Source organism: Terrapene carolina, unplaced genomic scaffold (assembly GCF_002925995.2).
Source record: "Terrapene carolina triunguis isolate 2854851 unplaced genomic scaffold, T_m_triunguis-2.0 Scaffold95, whole genome shotgun sequence".
NCBI lineage: Eukaryota > Metazoa > Chordata > Testudines > Emydidae > Terrapene > Terrapene triunguis.
This window is the reverse complement of record NW_020664446.1, coordinates 30,747,821-30,770,828: the sequence shown is the minus strand read 5'-3', so window position 1 is coordinate 30,770,828 and position 23,008 is coordinate 30,747,821. Positions and strand designations below refer to the sequence as shown.

The 23,008-nt window shown below is 43.7% G+C and overlaps 1 protein-coding gene across 3 annotated transcripts in view; it reads right to left on the bottom strand.

The window, feature by feature from the left end:
* The window catches only part of BTAF1 (B-TFIID TATA-box binding protein associated factor 1), a 104,197-nt gene that overhangs the window by 42,239 nt on the left and 38,950 nt on the right, over window positions 1-23,008 (bottom strand). For all 3 annotated transcript variants that reach the window (XM_026651001.2, XM_026651002.2, XM_026651003.1), the window contains 6 exons: window positions 19,269-19,695; window positions 17,640-17,830; window positions 14,402-14,555; window positions 14,206-14,315; window positions 12,790-12,991; window positions 5,137-5,285 (listed from right to left, as the gene is read on the bottom strand). In XM_026651001.2, coding sequence (XP_026506786.1) covers window positions 5,137-5,285; window positions 12,790-12,991; window positions 14,206-14,315; window positions 14,402-14,555; window positions 17,640-17,830; window positions 19,269-19,695 — 1,233 coding nt within the window. The remainder of the gene's footprint in view (window positions 1-5,136; window positions 5,286-12,789; window positions 12,992-14,205; window positions 14,316-14,401; window positions 14,556-17,639; window positions 17,831-19,268; window positions 19,696-23,008) is intronic.

Below are 23,008 nucleotides of genomic sequence, written 5' to 3'. Positions count from 1 at the left end.
TGAATGAACGGTACTGGGGGGGGGAGGCGTAAAACAGAGCCCCCGACCACGGGAGCAGAAAAGCATCTGACAGGGAGCCTCTGTCGATCCCCCGAATTGAACAGAAAAACATGGCATTTCCTGTTCTGTCTGGACGCAAACAGATCCACCTGGGGGAGTTCCCCACTTGTGGAAGATGAAGCTGACGACTTCCAGATGGAGGGACCACTTGTGGTGAGATGAGAAGGTCCTGCTAAGGCCATCTACCAAAGCAATCCTGGGCCCAGGGAGGTGAGTGGCTATGAGATGGAGGTCGTGCTGCAGTCCTGGCAAAGGGCAGATGATCTGGCTCTACCTTGCTTGCTTGAACTGCAGGGTGTAACCTGAGGATATTACTTCTAGCACCCAATGGTCCGAAGTTAGCTAAGACCAAGCCAATCGAAAGGGGCAGAGGGTGGATCCAGTGAAGTAACTGGGGTTCGTCCTCGGGCGCACCCTCAAAATGACTGCTTCTGGCCTCCTTGGTTCCTGGGAGAGTCAGACTGAAAAGACTAGTGAGAAGACCATGGGTGTCGCTGCTTAGACCCCTTGTCTCTATCCTTCCTCCTGCAGGAACCCAACTGGGGACTTCTCCAAGGCCTAGACTGCAGGGGTGGAGGAGGCAGAGGGCGGAACGGCTTCCTGGCCTGCTGAGGAGTGTGAAGGCCCAAGGAGCAGAGGGTAGCCCGGGAGTCTTTAAGGCCGTGGAGCCTTGAGTCCGTGAGCTCGGAGAAGAGCCCTGCCCCTTCAAACAGGAGGCCCTGAATAGTGGCCTGCATCTCCTGGGACAACCTGGATGACTGCAACCAGGAACTGCACCTCATGGTCACCACAGAGGTGACCACCCTGGCCACTGAGTCAGTAGCATTTCAGGCCATTTAGAGGGGCCCCCTTGCCACCGCTGTGCTCTTGTCCACCAAAGCAGCAAACTCCTGGGCTCGATCTTGTGGGAGGGCCTCTTTGAATTTGTTAAGAGAATCTCACAGGTTCAAATTGTATCTGCCTAATAGGGCCTGGTGGTTAGACACCCGAAATTGCAGGCTTGCCGTTGAATAAATCTTTCTGCCAAATAAGTCCAGTCTCTTGGCATCTGTTTTTTGGCATGCCACTGACATGGCCCTGCCTGTCCCTTTCATTAACAGCAGACACGACTAGTGATGCTGCTGGAAAGTATGTATACAGATATTCAAACCCTTCTGCAGGGATGTAATACTTCCACCAACAGTGATTTTGCAATTTTAAGGACCCCTGGGTGGATGGGCAGCGCAACCCAGGCCACAGTGGAGGAGGATATAATGTTAAAGAGGTCGCCTGACTCCTGAGACCTCCTCAATTTGTAGGTTCAAATTAGCAGCTACCCTTTTAAGGAGGGCCTGGTGCTCCTTGAAGTTGTCGGGGAGACTGCCCATTTCGGAGGGACCCACCCTCACTTTGTTCGGTGACGAAGACTGCACCGCCTATGGAGGAGCAGGTTCCCCCCTCCCTCTCTGGGTACGGCTCCTTAGGTGCTGGGGTTCGGTGTGCTTTCTCTGCATTGGATTTGGTACCACGTTCCAACGCCGGTGCTGGTGGTGCTGGGGCTGGTTTGTCCGAGGTGGCCCAGGAGGACTGGTGGGAAAATGGGACCGGCATTACTAGCACGCCCCCGTGGGTTCCAATACAGCCATTGAGTGGGCCACTGTCCCTGCTGCCATGTTGTCGCCGCAGGTCCATGCCAGTCTCATGCATAGGTGGTGAATCACCCCTCCTTGGCGAGGGGCTGCTCCCAGTTCGACTTGGATCAATCCTCTTCTGGTGACCAGGGTGGAGCCGTCAAGGCCTGAGTCTGCCAACTGATTCTGGTTGGCAACCAGCGAGGCGAGGGACGGCACCTGCCTGACAAATGATACCGGGGGGGGAGGGGACTGGTGCCATGACGAGTGGCCCCGGCCTGGCGGGGACCAACGTCTGGGAGAAGGTGACCTGGGCTGCGGCGATCTTTGACAGGAAGCTTGCTGGTACTAGTGGTATGGGGACAGGCGCTGCAACTCCGGTATCTCATGTCTTGTAGAGGAAGAGCGTGTTGAGGACCTGGGCCTTCTGGTCAGAGAGCTAGGATACGGTGCCAAGGTCTGAGGCCAAGGAGATGGAGATCTGAGCCTGCGGTCCAGTGACAGAGGGTATTCCACTGCCCTATGAGGTGGTACCATGATTAGCTTGCCCTTAGATGTCGGGGTCTTAGACGAGTCTGTCACCTGGTGTGGCATCTGCGGTGCCAGTTGGCCTACTTGTTCTTTAGCCACCCGAGCTGCTTCAGGCAATGAGGGCTCTGGGAGAGACCGAGGTCCCCTGCTGCTCCCTGGAGTCAAATCCCAGGCCTGGCTGGGGTCCAACCTCTGCGGTACACCCATGAAGCCCCGTGGAGGGCACATGGCCGGACATCGGTCATTTGCCCAAAGCCCCTTTCCCTTCCAGTGCTGTGGGGCTCTTCTTCTTTTGCCGCTTCCTAGGCAACAGCAAGGAGGAACGGTGCCGGGCGGAGCACTTTGCACTGAAGCGCTCAGCGTGGTGTTCAAGTGGGAGGGCTCCAATGCAGGAGGAAGCGCAGCCTCCATGAGGAGGGCCCTCAAGTGGATACCCCACTCCTTTTGGGTTCTAAGTTGAAAGTTTTTACAGATTGAACATTTGTCCTTTCTATGGGATTCCAAAACACTTAAAACAGCTGCAGGGGCGGCTCTAGGCACAAGCAAAGCAAGCACGTGCTTGGGGCAGCCCATTTGCAGGGGTGGCAGGGATCCAGCATGGGAGCTGAGAACCAACAGGGGGCCCTGGGAGCTGTAGTTCCTTGGTTAGCTCCCTGCCTATAGAGCCACCCCTCGAGCAGGGAAAGAACTACATTTCCCAGCATTCCCTTGGCCACTACCAACAGGAAAGAGGGGGAGGGAGTGAGGTAGCGGAGACCTCATGCTGCAGTGAATGGAGAGCTGCACTGTGAAGGTAGGGATACCATATTTTAACATTCAAAAAAATAGGACACTCCACGGGGAGGGAGGGTAGCCCCACCTTGCCCCATCCACTCCCTCCAACTGCCCCCCACAGAAACCCCAACCCATCCAACCCTTCCTGCTCCCTGTCCCGTGATCACCCCCTCCCGGGACCCCTGACCCTCACTGCCCCCCAGGATCCCACCCCCTATCTAAGCTCCCTTCTTGTCCCCAACTGCCCCCTCCTGAGACTTCCCCCCTAGGACCCCACCCCCTTCCTGTCCCCTGATAAACCCCCAGGACTCCCATGCTTATCCAACCGCTGCCTGTCCCCTGACTGCCCCCCCAACCCCTGACTCATCTAACCCTTCCTCCCTGCCCGACTGCCCCCCCGAACCTCCGCCCCATCCAACCCCCCAGCCCCCTTACCGTGCCACTCAGACCAGCGTGTCTGGCTCCACGCAGCGCCAGACACACTGCTGCATACATGCTGCCGTGCTCCCCCGCAGAGCCACAGCCCCCTCCCCCCCCTCAGCACCTGCCTTCCAGATTTGAACACCTCAAAATTCAGGAGTGCTCAAGCTCAGTTTGGGCAGCTGTTACTTCATTTCTCCCAAATCAAATATACTGATCCACTAACTTGCTGTAGAAAAAGTAGGATAAAATTGAGCAAGAAATGCTTCCCAGTGGTTATTAGGACTGGAATTGCTATTTTCAACAGCCATTGCCTTTTTTGTTTGTTTGTTTGTTTGTTTAAAAGGAAGACAGTGATACTGCATTGGCAAATTTCCCATAGAAAGAAAGAGAGGAACAAAAGGATAATAAAGGCAGCTCAACTTTTCTTCATTTATGTAGGACAGTCTTATAATATGCATCCAGATATCCTCCAGTCACACAAGCTGAAAATTGTTCCACTTTACTGCAGTTCTGTAACCACATGGGAACCAATCCTGTCTGTGTTCTGTGCACATCTAAAATTCCTGCTGAATGACCTACCGTGGGAGCGAGTTACCAGTGACCCAGGGCTGCGGCGGCAGGAGGGTGCAGGTAGCGGGGGGGGCAAGAGAGCGCAGGGCTGGGGCAGCAGGGGGGTCTGGTGAGGAGCCCAGGGCTGGGACGGGGGGCAGCCAAAATATTTTTTGCTTGGGGCGGCAAAAAACCTAGACCCGGCCCTGAACAGCTGTCCTGGGGATCACCGATAGGCATCGGCCTACTGCATGACAGTTTGAAGCCGAGAGAGCAGGGCATGCCCTGCTCCAAGGCGAAGTCCCAGACGAGACTAATTACCAAACTAACCTAACACTTAACGGTTAAGTACCTACAAACTATATACAAAAAAAGATAAAAACCAGTGGTTCTCAAACTGTGGGTCGGGACCCCAATGTGGGTCGCGACCCCGTTTTAATGGGGTTGCCAGGGCTTGTGTTAGACGTGCTGGGGCCCAAGGCCAAAGCCCGAGCCCCATCACACAGCGCTTCAGCTCTGGGCGGCGAGGCTCAGATTACAGGCCCTTTGACTGGGTGGAAGGGCTCAGGCTTCAGTCCTTCCTCCTGGGGTCGTGAAGTAATTTTTGTTGTCAGAAGGGAGTCGCAGTGCAATGAAATTTGAGAACCCCGAGATAAACAAAGGCTGTAAAGAACCGCTAATGCTCTTGCCATTTGCAAGACAAGGTGCTCCAACCAACTGTCATGGGAGGTAAGAAGGAACTGAGGATGTAGGGTCAGCAGCACCTAATATACATGAACGCGGCACTCAAGGGGACGCCGCAGCCGACCCTATAGATACCACAAAGGCAAAAGTCTGACAACTGTGCACGTGGGCACACGCACATCTAGAATGGAATCAACATGAGCATGCACTTGAAGAAAAACTGGTTACTTCTTAAGGTGTCTGCAATATATTTAATATTGTACTTGATCTTCATTTAGATTTTCAGAGAGGTCAGCCAGGGATAAAGGACAATGTATACCATTCACCAGAGTTTTGTTTATTTTCATTACTAGTATCTCATTTTTGCCCCTATATACACAGGTGCCCCTCCTAAGTGACTTCTATATGAACTGAACCTATGTGAGGGCTGAGTTGGCTCCTTGTGGGCTAGTGAACAATAAGAGGACAAAGAACACAAACTTATTCAAACTTAACTCCAACTTACCTCAAGGGGCATTAGTCTAATTAGAGTTGCAAAGCACTGAGTAGCCATGAAACGTACACTGTCCGTCTGATCGCTCATTCGACCCAAAACTGGGACCACTAGAAGGACAATATATGGAACAATACCAACATCTAGCTGTTCCATTACAGCTGTATGTGTTATTAAGGAAATATTTTAACCAGTTCAGTACCTGCTTTATATTAACACCACAAATTGTTTATTTTGTACTTGTGATTAGTAGTCAAGACTTCAATCAGATCCTGTACATCAGCAAAAAATTTGCATCATCATCATCAAGTCAACAGGAGTAGAATTTTATACAAATACATCGGGGAGACAATTTCAGAAATGCGTATATCAACTAGTCATTTAAGGATGACCCTCCTAGAAATGCTGCAATTCTTTGAAAGGGACATTGAAAACAAAACAGAGGCTTCATCTCGCCAAAGGAGTTCCAAAATTAAATTAAACCTAAACAGAAATCATGTTGACATTTTAAGAAGTCAAATGTAGATTACATATCTCCTGGAGGTCTGGGGATGGACTAAAAAAAGTGCTCATACTGCCAACACAATCGTTAGAGCCAGGAAATCGCTTAAGTCCTTGGCCAATCTTTGTAACCCACAACCACAGTTGTGCCTTCCTCTCTTCAACTCTCCTGCATTCACAATTCAAAAAATATGTTTCCACTTCCACACAAAATGTGCAACCTTTGACTCTGACCACATAGAGGATTAGAAATTAGATCTTTACTAATTATCTGAAATATTCTGTAGAGTGTTAGCGTGTATGATGTAGATTTTTAGCTAATAATTTTCCTAGATTGTTAATGGACAAAGTGTTTTGCTTTTGAAAGTAGATCTAGTATTCATCTTGTGACATAATGGTTTGTAGCATTAATAGTTATTTAGGTGATACACTTTGTTTTTGCAATATTTGCGTGGTCGGAATGAAGGTTGCACATTTTGTATTGAGAAGGCATATGAACTATGACTAATGGATTTGAGAGAGGTACAGCGGGGAAAGCTAAATGATAATTGTGAATTGCAAGGTTTAGATGAGGTATAAACCATAAGAGGCAGAAAGTTTCTAGCTGTGTCCATCTATATCCCCAGTTACTACCACAAGCCTGGTCTCCTTCCCATCCCTGTGCTTCCCTACATATAGAGATTTTATCAAATTATTATATTTATATATATAAAAATAAAACCTCAATGTTTATATAGGAGGGACGCATGGCAGGGAATGTGGATAGTGGAGTGGAGCAAGTGATGTATGGGAAAAATATGTGGGAGCAAACTGTGGGAAGCAGGGTGGTGTGAGGGCATGGATGCAATGCAAGAGAGAAGAGTAAAGGGGACGCAGAGCAGCAGGGGGCTAGGTCATGTGTGAGCTGTGCAAGAAGGAGATGGGAAAGAAGTGGGGCGGAAGAGAGCTCCAACAAACTGGTTATGGTTCATCAGAATGTAGTACCTATCAGCTCCCCCTGTATCAGCTTAGTCCCCACATACTTTCTCAACCCCCTCAGCTCTCCATGGTATTGCTGCATGGTGCACCAGAAGAGCTGAGGGGGAAAGGTGGTAACAAGTGAGAATTTAAGTTGATATGAGGGACTGAATGGGGGTCTGCAGCTGTACAGATGTAGCCTAGATACTTTTGATCAAGGCATCAGCATTTAAAGCATTCCACCATGCTGCTTTATATCACCAGCACATCAGGCAGCAGCAGCCAGGAATCAGAATTTCTACACAGAGGCACTGGTGCATTGGAGGCTCCCCTGGATAGGTGACATGGCTGTTTAGCTAGAGAAATGCAAAGAAATCTGAGGACAATGACAAACTTCCAAAAGTCAGTAAACCTTTCCCTAAAAAAAACACTAAACAGAAAATTCAATTTTGCAACAACAAGTAAGATAAATTGGAAACCAAACAAAAATAAGGGATTTTAGCCACCTGAAAATGCAAATTTCAACTTATCCTACAGTATAGAGTTGCTTGTGATACCCCCATAATATTTTTTAAAAGTTTAACTGAAGCAGCACAAAAAAATTCTAGGCTGGGCACACAATAGGACTAAATAGGACTAAAACACCAAAAACTACACAATCCAAAGATTTAATGTACCATTACAGTGATAAGCATCAGCCTACTGCTATTGCCAGAAATCTGTCTTGTAGCAGATGCTGCAGACTGTGCGATAGTACATATCATTACTCAGTCTAAGAGTGGAGTAACTCAAAATATGGAAATTACTGCAACCATAAAAGGAGAAAAATGTCAAGCAGAAAAATAGGGTGGGTGGGCACAATAACATACTAATTTTGTAAGATTTTGCATTCTGATTAAAACTAGTGAAGTAATAGCTCATTCTACTGGCAACAGGCTAAAGGTTTCCCTCCTGCTTCAGATCCAGGAATCACTGTTGGCTCATTTGCTCTGCTACCTCACATGCAAATAAATCAAGATAATTTGTTTATTTTCAGTCATTTGAAAGTGAAGCTTTCTTTGGTTACGAGAAGTTTCTACCAGTCTTTAAGTTTGTTCATACAAGAATTTCATTCTTTAAAATGAGGACAAAAATAGTTACCTGCCAAAGATGCAGATATTCCTTCTCTGCTCAGTTAGGAGGTCAACTGCTTTGGTTAGATTAGAATTATTTTCTTAAAAAAGGCTCAGAATAGTTTGGGGTTTTTTTTAAGCTCTGGTATTACCAACGAAAGGAGAGATTACTTGCCTAAACAGTAACTGGAGTTCTTTGAGATGTTTTGTCCCTATGGATGCTCAAATTCATACATGCATGCATGCCCACATGCCTTTGATCAGAGATTTTCAACAGCAAAATCCACGGGTTTGCACCTGCACCCTACATCTCCTTGTGCTCTGGTCTGAAGATATGTAGGGAAGGGCAGACCCGCTGCTGCTCCAGTTCATTCTCTACCATGAAACTTGGAGAGAGACCAGGACTCAAAGCAGAGGGGAAGGAGAGCAGCTAGTGGAGCACCCATAGGGACAAAGCACTTCAAAGAACTCCAGTTTCTGTATAGGTGAGTAACCTCTCCTTCTTTGAGTAGTGGTCCCTATGTGTGAGCCACTTCAGGTGACTCCCTAGCAGTGCCCAGACTACTGAGTTGGGAGCTGAGGGGCAGGGTCTAGTACCGATTGGAAGACAGTCATCCCAAAGGCTGTACTTATTTAGTGCTTGGAAAAAATCAGGGAGTGGCCTTACAGATATCTAAAACAGGAGCAGTTTTTAAGCAGAGCCATAGAAGGGGACTGTTCCCTAGTACAGTGGGCAGTCACCCTAGAAGAAGGGTGCCATCCAGAAGCTTCATAGCATGACAGAGTACAGCCCAAAACCCATTTAGACAGTCTGAGTGGATATATAGAAACAAAGAGCCTAGTGGAGGCTTTGGTACTATGGAGGTAGAAGCCTACAGCTCTTCTAACACCCAGGATGTGAAGATCAGTTTCTTTCCTAGAACTATGAGGTTCAGAGTAGAATAGCAACTAAATATTCTGATTAAATATGGTTGTAGGAAGAGATCTTGGGTAGGAAACGAGGGTATTGATGAAGGCTCACTTTGTCCCAGCAGAAAACTGAGTAAGGTGGGTCAGCCATAAGGGCACCCAATTCCTCAACTCTCCTAGCCAAGGTGATTGCTACTAAGCAGGAGGTCTTGAAAGATAAATGAAGGCGAGAGCAGCTCACCATGGGCTTGAAGAATGGTTTCATCAGAGCATTTGGGACAAGGTTAAATCCCAAGATGGTGCAGGCTCTCTGACTCAGAGAAAAGACATGTAAATGGGGTCCCAGACAGATTTTGCAGGGATCTTTTCACCAACTGAGGGAAGTGAGAATCTTCTGCAGAACAGACACCTTGGCCAAGCTGTGTTTGTAGACTGTCCTGAGCTAGGCTTGGAGAGATCTCAAATGCAACCCCAGCCTTTGTGGGACATAATAAATGTAACTTAACAGCTACAGGCAGGTCCGACCTATAGTTTGAGGATTTCTCTGAATGTCCAAGATTAGGTTGCTGAATCTATCAGATGGCAAGAAAGCTCTGGTGGTTGTGGAATCCAGAGTAACCTCTATTAACTTGATGCACTGGACTGGCATCAAGATAGACAATTCTGAATTCAGCATTCAGCCTCAGAGAGCAGAACAGGAACAGAGCCTTAAAGCCTGTAGACTGAACCTCTACAAGGGACCAGCCCCTGAGAAGCAAGTTGTCAAAGTAGATGGCTGCTAGCAAACAAAAATGCAGAATCATGTATATGTAGGGTTGGAAGGAACCTTGAGAGGTCATCTAGTCCAGCCCACTGTGCTGAGGCAGGACCCAAGTAAATCTAGACTATCCCGGACAGGTGTTTGTCCAATCTATTCTTAGAAACCTCCAATGATGGAGATTCCATAACCTCCTTTGGAAGCCTATTCCAGTGCTAAAAGTTTTTCCTAATATCTAACCTAAATCTCCCTTGCTGCTGTTTAAGCTGATTACTTATTGTCCTACCTTCAGTGGACATGGAGAAAAATAGATCAGTATTTCTCTTTAAAATTGCCCTTAACATATTTGAAGACTTATCAGGTCCCTGGTCCCCATCCCCTCAGTCTTCTTTTCTCAAGGCTAAACATGCCCAGTTTTTTTTAATTTTTCTTGTAAGGTCAGGTTCTCTAAATCATTTTTGTTGCTCTCCTCCAGATTCTCTCCAATTTATCCTCATCTTTCCTAAAATGTGGTACCGGGAACTAGCTGAAGTGCTATGTCTGAGGCCTCTTTATTGCTGAGTAGAGCAGACAATTACCCCCAGTGTCTTATGAATGACACTAATGTTAATGCTAATGCCATTCTGGAGTGTCTTTTTCACAACTGCATCATGCTGCTGGCTCATATTCAATTTGTGATGCCCTATGCCCCTCACATCCTTTTCCGCAGTACTACCACCAAGGCAGTTATTCCCCATTTGTAGTTGTGCATTTGATTCTTCCTCCTTAAGTGTAGTACACATTACACTTGTCTTTATTGAGTTTCTTCTTGATTATTTCAGATTAATTCTCTAATTTGTCAAGGTCATTTTGAATTCTAATACGGTCCTTCAAAGTGCTAACACCCCCCTCCCCCACCTTGTGGTCATCCACAAATTTTTATAAGCACACTCTCCACTCCATTATTCAAGTAAAATAATGAAAACATTGACTAGTACCGTACTCATGACTAGGGCCCTACCAAATTCGTGGCCATGAAAAATGCATCATGGACTGTGAAATCTGGTCTTGTGTGCTTTTACCCTATACTATACAGATTTCACGGGGGAGACCAGCATTTCTCAAATTGGGGGTCCTGACCCAAAAGGAAGTTTCGGGGGGGGGGGGCGCGCAAGGATTTTAGGGGGTCATGGTATTGCTACCCTTACTTCTGTGCTGCCTTCAGAGCTGGGCAGTCAGAGCGCAGTGGCTGTTGGCCAGGTGCCCAGCTCTGAAGGCAGTGTCCCACCAGCAGCACCACCGAAGTAAGAGTGGCAATACCATACAATGCCATTCTTACTTCTGCGCTGCTGCTAGTGGTGGCTTTGCCACTTCTCTCCAGCTGCCCAGCTCTGAAGGCAGCGCTGCCGCCAGCAGCAGCACAGAAGTAAGGATAGCAGTACTGCAACCCCCACCCCCTACAAAAACCCTGTGACCACCTTCCTTTTTGAATCAGGATCCCTACAATTACAACACCGTTAAAATTTCACATTTAAATGGCTGAAATCATGAAATTAATGAGTTTTTAAATCCTATGGCCGTGAAATTGACCAAAATGGACCGTGAATTTGGTAGGGTCCTACCCATGATAGACCCCTGCGAGACCCCACTAGATATGGCCTCCCCGTTGAACAATGAACCATTGATAACTATGCTTTGAGTATGGTCATTTAACCAGTTATGGACCCACTTTACAGTAATTTCATCTAACTAAGAGATACCACAAGACTCTGTCTCAGGCTACAGGTCATTGAAAAGGAACTGACGCAGCAGCGAGTTTGCCCTTCCCTATAAACTCTCAGGCTGAAGCTTGAGGATGTGTACGGCGCAGGCTTGGACCTGCAAACACTGCCGTAAAAAATTTCCAATCAAAGATGCACAGGCATGCATGCATATGAAGTCAAGCACCTGTAGTAAGTAAAGGCCTTAAGGCCTGAACTAAAGTAATGGTCAAGACTTTGATAGCATAAAGCAAAGTTAAGCTGTGAGCAAGAGGCAGGCCCTGCTCACAGAAGCTGGCAAGGAAAGGGCTGATGTTGCATAAATGTATATTCACCTAGCATAGTTACAGTATAAACATGGTACCAAGACACATTATACCAGAACATTCCACAGATAACATGGAACAGGCTGACTCATCCCAATGACAGGGGCAAAAGGGTAAAATGATGGATAGAGTTGTTTTGATCGAACCAACATGTACAAGGTGCGAGGCGGCACTTTACTACGTAGAGGGGTTGTACCTTGCTGTGTAAAGGGGTTGCACCTCAATACGTCAGGAGTGATGTGTAACTTGTGTATACCGGTGTATAAGAATGTATCCCTGGGGTGGTGTCTTTGTCCGGCCGAGGGGGTAGTGGAAAGTCCCGCCACTGAGCTGTGTCCATTGCCGAGCGGCACTTTCTAGCAGTATGCCCGGTAGACTAAGTAATCTACGGGGAACTGAAATTGTGTCAGGGTCGCAATAAACCTGGCCGAGGTGCCTTTGTACCTTACTAAGACTCTGTGGTTATTGGGGGTTCTCGTCGGGTTTGCTGTATCAGCTATCTGCGCAGAGCTGGGGCAGCACACAGAGGGAACACACGCACGCAGCCGAGTGATATCAACCGGAGAAAGCAGAAGCACCACCCTGGTAGCATCTCACAACAGCACCCACAGGGAAAAACACTTGAAGAAGAACGCTGCATTTGTTGTTCCAACTTCTGTTATCACTACAAATCCTGCATTTTAGGACAAATAATTTAACACACATTTACTAGATTTCAAAAAGGACAAAACACACTGAAAGTATCATAACTGTTCATATGTAAGACAGCTCTCTGTCCTAAATACCTGAAGACAAACATGAAATAAAAGGGGCATATGAACAACCCTTTGTACATATTCTTTGCAATATGGGAATTGCCACATTGGATCACATCAGTAAGTCAGAGTCTGGAATCCTGCCTCTAACAGGGACAGATGCTTCAGAAGAACCGTAGGCAGTTAGTGGTTGGCTTATGTCCTAAGCAAGAATGTTTATCTCACCTTAAGAACTTGCAGAGTTATTTATTATCCACTTAATATGTTTAATTTTTTTGATAGTCCTATTTAGCTATGGGCCTTGATGGTATTTTGTAGTAGTTTGCCACAGATTCATTACATGATATGCATACAATTTTATCATTTTAAAAACTTGTTGCCTTTCAGTTCCATTGGAAAGTTAATCCTGCAATTCTCTTTCACACTATCTCCACTAAAACCTCAACAGGAGCAAAAAAGCTCATCTGATGGGTGACTGAAGTGATCCAAGAGGAAGCCCAGCATCCTACACTAGGATGATGAAATTTTAATTTCATTTTCTACTTTTCACAATACAGAAATTGTATTTTTTGCTAATCACATGATTTTAGATAATACAAGCAAGGATACAAGCAAGTGCTTCAATTGCGCCCTCTTGTTTGGTATTGTCATCTATTGCTCCCAGCCATGGAATAACCTTCTCTAACAAAATATTCATTGTTTCCATGGTAGCTATTTTGCTCATGACACCTACACAACGAGCAACCATGTGTCTCACTGCAGTGCTCGGATGTTGAAGGCACATATAAAGATGAGGCAAATGCTGTATCAACTGAAAAGAGAGAGGAAAAAAAAAAGTCAGATCTCTATATTGCCTATAAGTATATTTTCTATTTTATCAATTATTGTATCCTAGTCAGTATCATAAAGATACCCAGATGAAGTCTTCTGAATGCAGAAATGTTTGAGAAAAAACACTATACTGCCCATACAAACATAATGCAAGACTAATTTACTTGCACCTGGAACAAGGGATATTCTCCAGCACAGCAAGAAGTCAATTAGCAAGACAGATGTACGAAGTTTTTAAACCAGAATTTAAAATCTAAGCACTCAGATAGGAAAGAAGTTTCAAGCTGCAAAAGCATCATCTCAATCTGTGAGAATTAAGTGCTCAGCACTTTTAGAAAAACAAAAACAAAAAAAGAAGAACCCCACACTATTTAAGTGCTTACATATGGAATTAGGAACCTAACTTGAGGCTCTTTTTTAAAATCTTGGCATTCAAGTTCAGAAGAGTCTTTTCAGTTAGTCATTTTCTTCCTTGCTGACTAGACAGGGAAATATTGGACCACCTCTTATCCCAATCATAATTGTATTGACCACTCTTCTTTCCACTTTAAATTATTTCACATTCCTGAGTCAACTACAGCAACTCCTTATTCAGAAAAGTAGAATTAGGAAAATAGTCAATTATATTTGTACCTATACTTTAATGCAGTTTAAACAGCAAAGAAGAGACAGGCCCATATGACCAGTCAGCTCCCCACAGACAATTTGGAAACCTCTGAACCAGAACAAATTACATTTAAATTCAAGGAGCTTGCTGTTGTCTTTTGACATAACACAATGCAAACTGCACTGTAGCTTGAATTTCAGATATTACTAACAACTACATTCCCAAATGGCTTTCCTCCCTCTTTAGAGAGGATATATGAACAAAGAAGATAATTTGATTTTCTTGACCTATCCTGCACCTTGTAGATAAAAAAAAATATGGAACTGAACTATATTTAAAAAAAGGCGCATAGAGAAGGGATAGAACAAACAGCTTTCACATCTAGAAGCTAAAAAAAAAATGCAGGAAGTGGTCTCTTTTCTTAAGGAGACAAGTATAAGTGATCTGAAAAGAGTACACAAGCAAACTAATAGCAATCCAACTATATAAAGAACTGAAATACTGTAAAAAAAGAGTACATTAAACAATGGCAATGAACGTAAATTGTTTTGTCAGGAAATCGCTTTGAAGTATAACATGCTAATTACCAAAGGGTGAAGCTGAATGTCCATTGAAGCTGCTGTTGTTTCAAACACCTGTAGAGAATTGACCAACTCCTGAGCAGACACATCTCCCTTTTCCAATAAGGACTTCCGATCTGTTAAAACAAACAGATGTCCAGTTTCAGATAACACGTATGCTATAACGAAACAAAAACAAGAACATAATAAGAAGTGTACATACCAAAACTGTTTAGGTTAGTATTATTTCTTAGTGGACCAACCATAGCATCCCAGAGATGTGGCAATCCTAGTACCATTTCAGCACTGAAATGTTTAGCTATAGTAGATAAGGCAAATTCAGCTCCTCTCCTCTGTACAATATATGGCTTCTGAGCCTAGAATTAAAATATGGTTAAGGGAATAAGTAGATCAAAGGAATTTAAAAATGAAGCAAAGCTTGTTACATTCAAGCAAGGTTTAAGTGTTAAACAAATCTGCAAATTGAACAAAAAATAAAATTAAGAATTTCCTCCCCCTGCTCATACTTAAACAAATTTGATTGTATAACCAATATTATACACTACTGTTCATCAAGGGGAAGACTCAGGGCTTGTCTACATGGGGAAAAGCCTAAAATAGCTAGTGCATGCTAGCTACTCTGCATGAACGCCTCATGAGGAGACACTTACTGTGCACTAAGAGTGCCCTGTCCAATTATAAGCTTAATACTCTTTAGAAATGTATTAAGTTAAACCACACAAAGCCATTGTTAATGCACAGAAAGTGTGTTCACGCAGGGAGTTCATGAAGAGTAGCTACTGGCTTTAAATTCACACCCTAACTTGATGCTCATTAACTTCCCCACGTAGACAAGCTATCAGAGTCCAATCTGAGCTTGCTGCACCTTTGGTGGTAGAACATACTGAAGGACAGTTGGGGGATGCTCCCACTTCTATACCTTTGGAACCCTGTGCCAAGAGAAAGGGGAGAGGGAAGGGTGAGTAACTTCTGTGATTACTGCTCTCTGGAAGTTCACAGTACAGACACTTACATTCTCTACAAGTGATATTATGCAGGAGGCCAAATTGAACTATTTATAAATTACTATGCAGCATTCAGTTAGTAGTTTCTTCTGTTTTAGGTCCCAATTTAACAAGGTAGTTAAGCATATGCATAACTCTAAGCAGGCGAGTAGTTCTACTGAAGTCAAGGGGACTACTTACCTGCTTAAAGTTATGCATGTGTTTAACTACCTTGCTGAATCAGGGCCATAACTGCTTATGAATTTTGAGTTACAATATAATAGATTCTGCCAGACTTACTCACGTTGAGTACTTAATTGTGTGAGTAGTCCTAGTGGAGCAAATGGGGCTCTTTGAAGCATAAGCATGGCAGAAAATATGTCCTACTTTTGCAAATATCCAGTTAAAGTTCATACTTTGGATTTGTCTACAACAGGGGTCTCAAACTCCTGGCCCGCCGGCCATCTGCAGCCCACGAGCCTCCCCAATGTGGCCCGCGGGGCTCCAGCAGTTTTGGGGCTAGGTCTCTCCCTTGACCCCACCTGCCGCCCCCGGGTGCGCCTCCCAGGCAACTTACAATGGCCCAGGGCCCCGGCAGCACAGCGGAGCTGAGCGGCGTCTGCCGGCTCGCTCCAGTGGCTGCCGGCCACTCCCTGCGGTCCGGGGCGGGGCTGTGCCTCTGCCTCCCCACCCTGAGCGCCCCTGCGGCCAATGGTACACTGTGGGGGCGGAGTCTGGGGGCAGAAGCACGTGGAGGCCCCCTGGCCCGCCCCGCCTTGGAGTCCCAGGTAAGTGCCACACTCCTGACCCCCTCCCAGGGAGAGTCTGGGAATTCCCTATATCTAAGTTGTCCTGTGCCCAGCCAGAAATAGCCAGACATTCCACTGCTTGCCAGCATGTGAGTCTAAGAGCCTGCACCTCCTTCCCCTCCCCACACCCCCTCCCAGAGCCTGCACCCCCTCCCCACCCAAACTCCCTCCCAGAGCCTTAGGCAGGTGGGGGGTGGGTTCTGGGCGGCATGAGTGACATGGCCCACTGGGAGGATTTGAGGACTGGCACTGGCCCTAATGTAAATTGAGTATGAGACCCCTGGTCTACACTAAGGAGTTTTAGAAGAAAAATCTGCACTGATGGGAGCCAAAGTATAGACAAGGCTCTGCCAACTTCTGCCATGTATACCTGTAGAACAGTTTTAAAATAAGATTCCCTAGTGTAAATGCATCCCTTGAGTTTCAGAGCCACACAATAAGTTATCTGGCATTATAGAAACTTCGTTTTTTCCTCAGAAAAAACACAGCAAGCATCTCTTCCCCACAAAATACCGCAGAGAACAGTTACCTCTTTTTATTAAGCATACAGAACTAATTTCATGCCATTTCCAGTTTACTGGTTGGAGTTACTTATAAAATATGAATAGATTTTCATGGTTTGTGAATTTTTTCAAGATTCTAAGCTTCTGCAGAAGATATCCAGTTCAACTTTTAAAATAGCAAAAAGGAAGCACATTGTAAATTAATTCATTTAATTATTTACACAAAGGCATGAATGTAGAATGTTTGTAAGGGAACAAAGTAATGTGTAATGACAAAGCCACGTTATCATATCTGACAACTTCCAGATTCAAGCTAAAAGTTAGCGATGAGTAAGATTTTTGTCATTTAACTGTGGTGACCTTACCTTAGAAATGATATTTTTCAAATGAATTTACACTAGTTAGTCTATTATATGAAACAGATCAGTTCTAAATTTTTTCTTTAATTTGCTAGGTGACCAGTTGTTTGAAGACTAGCTATTATTTAAATAATTACATTTATCAGTCTAACACTACTTTCTACCGGGTCCCCCAAAGCAATACGAAATACAGATTTACAGAGTAAATTATAATGGCTTAAAATAAAATGGTTTAGAAATAGATTTTAATGAATAATGTATTAATGGGATGCTTTCAGATTCTTTAATTCAACTACCGGTAGTAAATACAACACTTGCAAAAAGTAGTTTGACACATTACAAGTGTGAAATTCAAAAATTCTTAAAAAAAAAAAAAAAAACACCTTCTGGTTCTGTCTCAAATTTCTGTAATACATATTGAGCAGTCTTCTGTCCCTCCCCCCAACATAGACATCAGGGAAAGGGCACACTTTGAATGTAGTATTTGAGAATTTAACTCTGCATGTCCCATTTACATGAATAGCTGTTTTACTCAGGACTAAATATTTCCCTTTAGAATTAATTTATTTTAAGTTTAATACTATAGATATTTAATTCTTCCTATATTTGAACATAAATTCTTCATGCTGCTTACAACATAAAAAAGTAAACGTGGACTCAGTTTTTAATTAAGAAAAACTATTGCTCCATCGTTTGTGTAACTCCATTGACTGAAATACAGCTACATTTAGGAAGAACATGTCTCATAGAGTATAATGATAATCAAGATCTAACAAACTTATTTACCTCATCAAGTTCTGTGGCGATGTTTCCACTACTGCCTGTGGGCAGGTCTGCAATTTGGGCTTTTGGAGCCTTTGGTGTAGGACCTCGCCTACTCGTGATGGCAAAAGCAGCTTTCTGATGTCTGTACAGTGTAATTATTCCTCTGTGCTTGGTGACAGTATGGTGCATCCCATCTCTTTCAGAGTTGGGTCCTATTATAGAATAAAGTTGACAATTACTTTAAAATACAGTACCAGAAATAGGTGGCAGTGCTAACAATCACCTACTCTTTGTGCACCTCAACTCGCTTTACAAAGAAGGGTAAATATCATTATGTGTCAAGTATGAGAAGGGTAGCCGTGTTAGTCTGGATCTGTAAAAAGCAACAAAGAGTTCTGTGGCACCTTATAGACTAACAGATGTACTGGAGCATAAGCTTTCGTGGGTGAATACCCACTTCGTCAGACGCATGGGACATTATGTGGACAACGAAAGAGGTGATTTGACTTGCACCAGATCACACTGTGGGTCAGTGAGAGCCAGGAATGGAAGCCACACCTCCCTAATTAGAGCGTGTCTAGTCCACTGGGTCACTATGTGGGGGAAACCACACACTAATAGTGAGCAAGTACTTCATAGTAAAATTGAATGTATTCTTGCAAAAATTTTAAGGAAAGCAGCATGTCAGACCAAAATTATCATGATGCACACTAACTCCCCAAACTCTACTTCTGAGTCTCTACAAACATTTTACCTTGAAATTTAAGATGGGAAATATACTTTGGGCACCCACATATCTAAAGGAAGGATTAATACAGATGTGGTTAACTAGCCTTATTTTTCAGCTACCTTTCAAGTAGTAGGAGTGGTATTAAAAAGGTCAGTTAATTGCATTTTTAGGTTTCATCAGATGTAGGTACCATATGTATAATGTGTTACCTAGAATTTACTTCAGAAGTATTTTACTTCCAATTCTAAACACACACAAAAGGACAAAATGTTAGTCAAGCCTCACAATAGATTTAATATTTCAAAAATTGTGTCTCTTAAATTTTAGGATTCAGATTGTTCATCTGAGAGGTAGAGATTTACTTTTCAGCCACAAGAATGGAAAAGCATTAATTTTCAAGACTATTTTTGCAGGGTCTGATTTCTTCCATTAACAACCTCATTACATGTATTTGTGAACATTTCATTGTCAGTTGTCCTATGATTAAACTGCAGAACATGCAACCACCTTAGGTTTATTCTATGTAAAATTGTACCAGCAATATTATTCTTCTAACAGAATAGTAACACATCCCTCATTTCCACCTAGCATCACACTTCTGCTCCATGAAATATTTCAATTTAAAAACCATTCCAGGAGTCAGTTATTTTGTTGTGTTTTAAGAAGTCTTTCACACAATAACTTCCAGAAAAATCACTAAAACCAATTCTTAAGCTACACTGCTATGTTCAAAGGCATAAATGTACATAGCTACTAATTTTTCAGACATCTCGTAGTCCTAACAAGACGTTAAAACAGCTGATTGATTTCAAATACATAACAAGTTGAACACTCATGTAGAGATATCTACTATATAAAATTACAAATATTGCATGTACACAATTTTTTTTTTCCAAAACTGACAGACTTAGGCAATATACCTTTAGAATTTTCATGGCTGCTTTGAGGTTGCGCAGGACATGCTGCTAAGGGAGTAAGATGTGGGTCCACACAGAGAGAGTTGCAGAGATTTTTTATGATCTTCGAGTTGGGGCACGGAGATCTTGATATACACTGTTGAAGTAACTTAGCTACACATAAAGCTGCATAGTTTTGTACCAGTGTATTCTCCTCTTTTTTGACAGTTTCCATTAAAGGTTTTATGACCGGATTTAGTTTTTCTGGAAGTCGTTGCAAGCTCACAACAGCACATGCAGCAAAAGTATGGACTCGCAGCTGTAACACTTGCCATTCTTGGTTTGTTTCTGTGACGGTCATTTGGACTTGTTGTCGTTTACTGTCCAATTGTTGTAAAATATTAGGATTTAAATTAAAAGCTGATGTAACTTCATTGAAAACAGTAGTAACCTAATGAAAAGAAAACCAGAGTTAAAACAAATTTGTGCTTATAGCACAACCAGATTTCCTATAAAAAGAGGAGGTGGGGTTTGTGCATGATGAAAGAAATACTGGGTTAAAGACACACAGGAGATCACACTTTCACTTCAACTTTAACACTCAGTGAAATTCTGGCCCCAAGGAAGCCAATGGAAGCTTTGCTTAAAATGTCTGTTTCTTCCCCATTTTTTTTCTTTTCTTTTTATTCCCCATTTAAAAAAAAAAAAAAAGGCAAGTAGTACTAGCTGGTACCTATGAATTGGGATTCCCACTACACATATACCATATCAAAATACATTTTATATCCTGACTGAAGCTCTCTGTAGAATAAATATTTAATGTCAGCCAGGTTTGTGATTTTTTTAAACCTACACTCAACTTCTATTTTCTTCTGTTTGACAGATTCGCCTCCCCCCCGCCCTCCCCAAGTGTTTTACCTTACATCCCTCCAGTAGATTTTACCTTTCCTTCTCCCTTTCTAAATATCTCCCATCATTAATTTCTTTGTTTCTCCTCACTTTTGTTTGTCATTCTATTTCTCTCCATTCATGCTCACAGCTCCCTTCTCCCCCCTCCCCCCCAGCTTACTTGCACAACCCCTCTCCCATTATTCCTCATCTGGGACACAGATAAGTGGTTAGAAGGATACCACATAAGTCCTGACTCCAAAGAATGCTCTTCAGTATCTGCCTAACTACCACCAGTCAATTTTGCAGCAAGACCCAGATGACTGGCAAAGTGGCAAGTCACTGAAGCTTGGGGGAGAGTCTTGGAATTCCCTATCTCTCAGTTGTCCTGTGCCCAGCCAGAAATAGCCAGACATTCCACTGCTTGCCAGCATGGGAGTCTAAGAAAAAGACAGGCAAGAGGAGTTGTGCTGTCCAGCATACTAGGGGCAAGACGTGCAATGCTGCAGTCACGTGAAAGTTGAGCGGCTCCTCAGTTGACTTTGTAATAAAAGGATTACAATGCTCCTGGAACACTCAAGATCTTTGATTTGACATGGGCCTTATGTCTGCTATTTAATCAGAATTTGCTGATCTTACTACCCTGAAACTTGCTCCAGGCACACAGGTGGGTAGAGAGCAAGAGGAAATCCGGTAGGGACAGTGCTGCACCTACTCTGTGGTACAGAGCTCATTACTAGATGAAAATAGTAACATTGTTAATAATGAGAGCACACACAAGTGTTCACTAAATATTTGTGTTGCATTTATAAAGAAGAAGAATGATCTATTCATATAGAGCGGGGTGGCCAGCCTGAGCAGGAGCCAGAATTTACCAATGTACATTGCCAAAGAGCCACAGTAATACGTCAGCAGCCCCCGCCAGCACCTCCCCCTCCCTTCCCGCACCTCCCGATGAGCTGTTTTGTGGTGTGCAGGAGGCTGGAGGGGCGGGGGGGGGGGGAGGAGCAAGGACATGGCAGGCTCAGGGGAGGGGGCAGGAAGGGGTGGAGTGGGGGCAGGGCCTGGGGCAGAGGCAGGGGTTGAGTACTGTGACCCTCCCCCCCGGGCACATTGGAAAGTTGGCGCCTGTAGCTCCAGCCCCGGAGTCGGTGCCTATACAAGGAGACGCATATTAAAACTTCTGAAGAGCCGCATGTGGCTCCGGAGGCACAGGTTGGCCACTGCTGTCAAAAAATGATGCAGTACTTTCCTGTCCATTAGTAACCAAGGAGGGTTAGACAACCTCTGCTAGGGATAAGTGTTTTTAAATCATCAGACCTAGATAACTTGCACCCAAAAGTCCTATAAAAGAGTTGGCTGAGGAAATCTGATTGCTGATGTTAATTTTTAATACATCTTGGAATACCAGAAAAATTTCAGAAGCCTGGAAGAGTGCCAATGTGGTGCCAATATTAAAAAAGGGCAAACAAAAACCAGAAGACTTGGGTAGGTATAGGCCGGTTACCTGGACTTTATCCAGGGCAAAATCATGAAAAAGTTGATATCAATTGAAAAATTAAGGATAGAAATATAATTAATGCCATTCAACTTTGTTTTATGGAAAAAAGGTCTTGTCAAATGCACCTGATTTCATCCTTTGAGATTACAAGTTTGGTTGATAAAGGTAACAGTGTAGATGTAATATACCTTGATTTAGTATTATACAACATTCTGAATAAGAAGTTAGCACAACGGAATATCACTAAAGACACAGGTTAAATGGATTAAGAACTGGCTGGTAGATCTCAAAAAGTAGTCAATGGGGAATCAATCATTATATAGGCATGTTTCTAATGAGGTTCTTCAGGTATCCGTTTGAGCCGAACATACTTTTAACATTTTTGTTGGTGATCTGGAAGCAAATATAAAATCACTGCTGATAAAATTTGTGGATCATACAATGATTCGTGCAGTGATAAATAATGAGGACAGGTTAATCACAGAGAGCAAGCTGGATCACTTGGTAATCTGCATTCTTTCACAGAGAATGCATTTTAATACAGCCAAATGCAAAGTTCTGCATTTCCTTGTTCCTGGATGCATGCCACAGCTACAGACTGGCAGACTATCCCGGAAAGCAGTAATTCTGAAGAGGATTTAGGAGTCATAGTGGACAAGCAACAATATGAGCTCCCAGCATGACACTGTGGCAAAAAGGGCAAACTCACTTCTTAGCAATATTAACAGAGGAGCAGTGACTATGGAGTAGGGAGGTAATTTTACCTCCGTTTATGGCACTGACGAGACTGATACTGGAATACATGTACAGTTCTGTTTGAAAAACTGGAGAGGGTTCAGAAAAGAACCAGAGGCCTGGAGAAAATTCCTTAGAGTGAGATTATTAAAGAGCTCAATCTGTTTAATATATCAAAAAGAAGAGAGGTGACTTTATTAGTGTCTAAGCACCTGCATGGGGAAAGAGTACTGCATACTAAAGGGCTCTAATTTAGCAGAGAAAGACATAAGAACCTATGGCTGGAAGCTGAAGCCAGAGAGAAATTAAAATTAGAAATAGGCATGATTTTTTGACAATGATTAAGCATTGGAACAATCAAGGGAAGTGGTAGATTCTCCATCTCTTGGAATCTCCAGATCAAGACTGGATGATTTTCTGGAAGACATGCTTTAGTCAAACACAAGTTATTGGGCTCGAAACAGAAGTAAATGAGTGAAATTTAATTGTGATAAACAGGAGGTCAGACTAGATGATCTAATGGTCTCTTCTGGCCTTATACTCTTTGAAAAAAATCTTTATATGCAAAATCAATAAACATCCATATCTGAGATCAGCTACTAATCGGGCTGTCAAAAAACACACAATATGACCTTAAGAT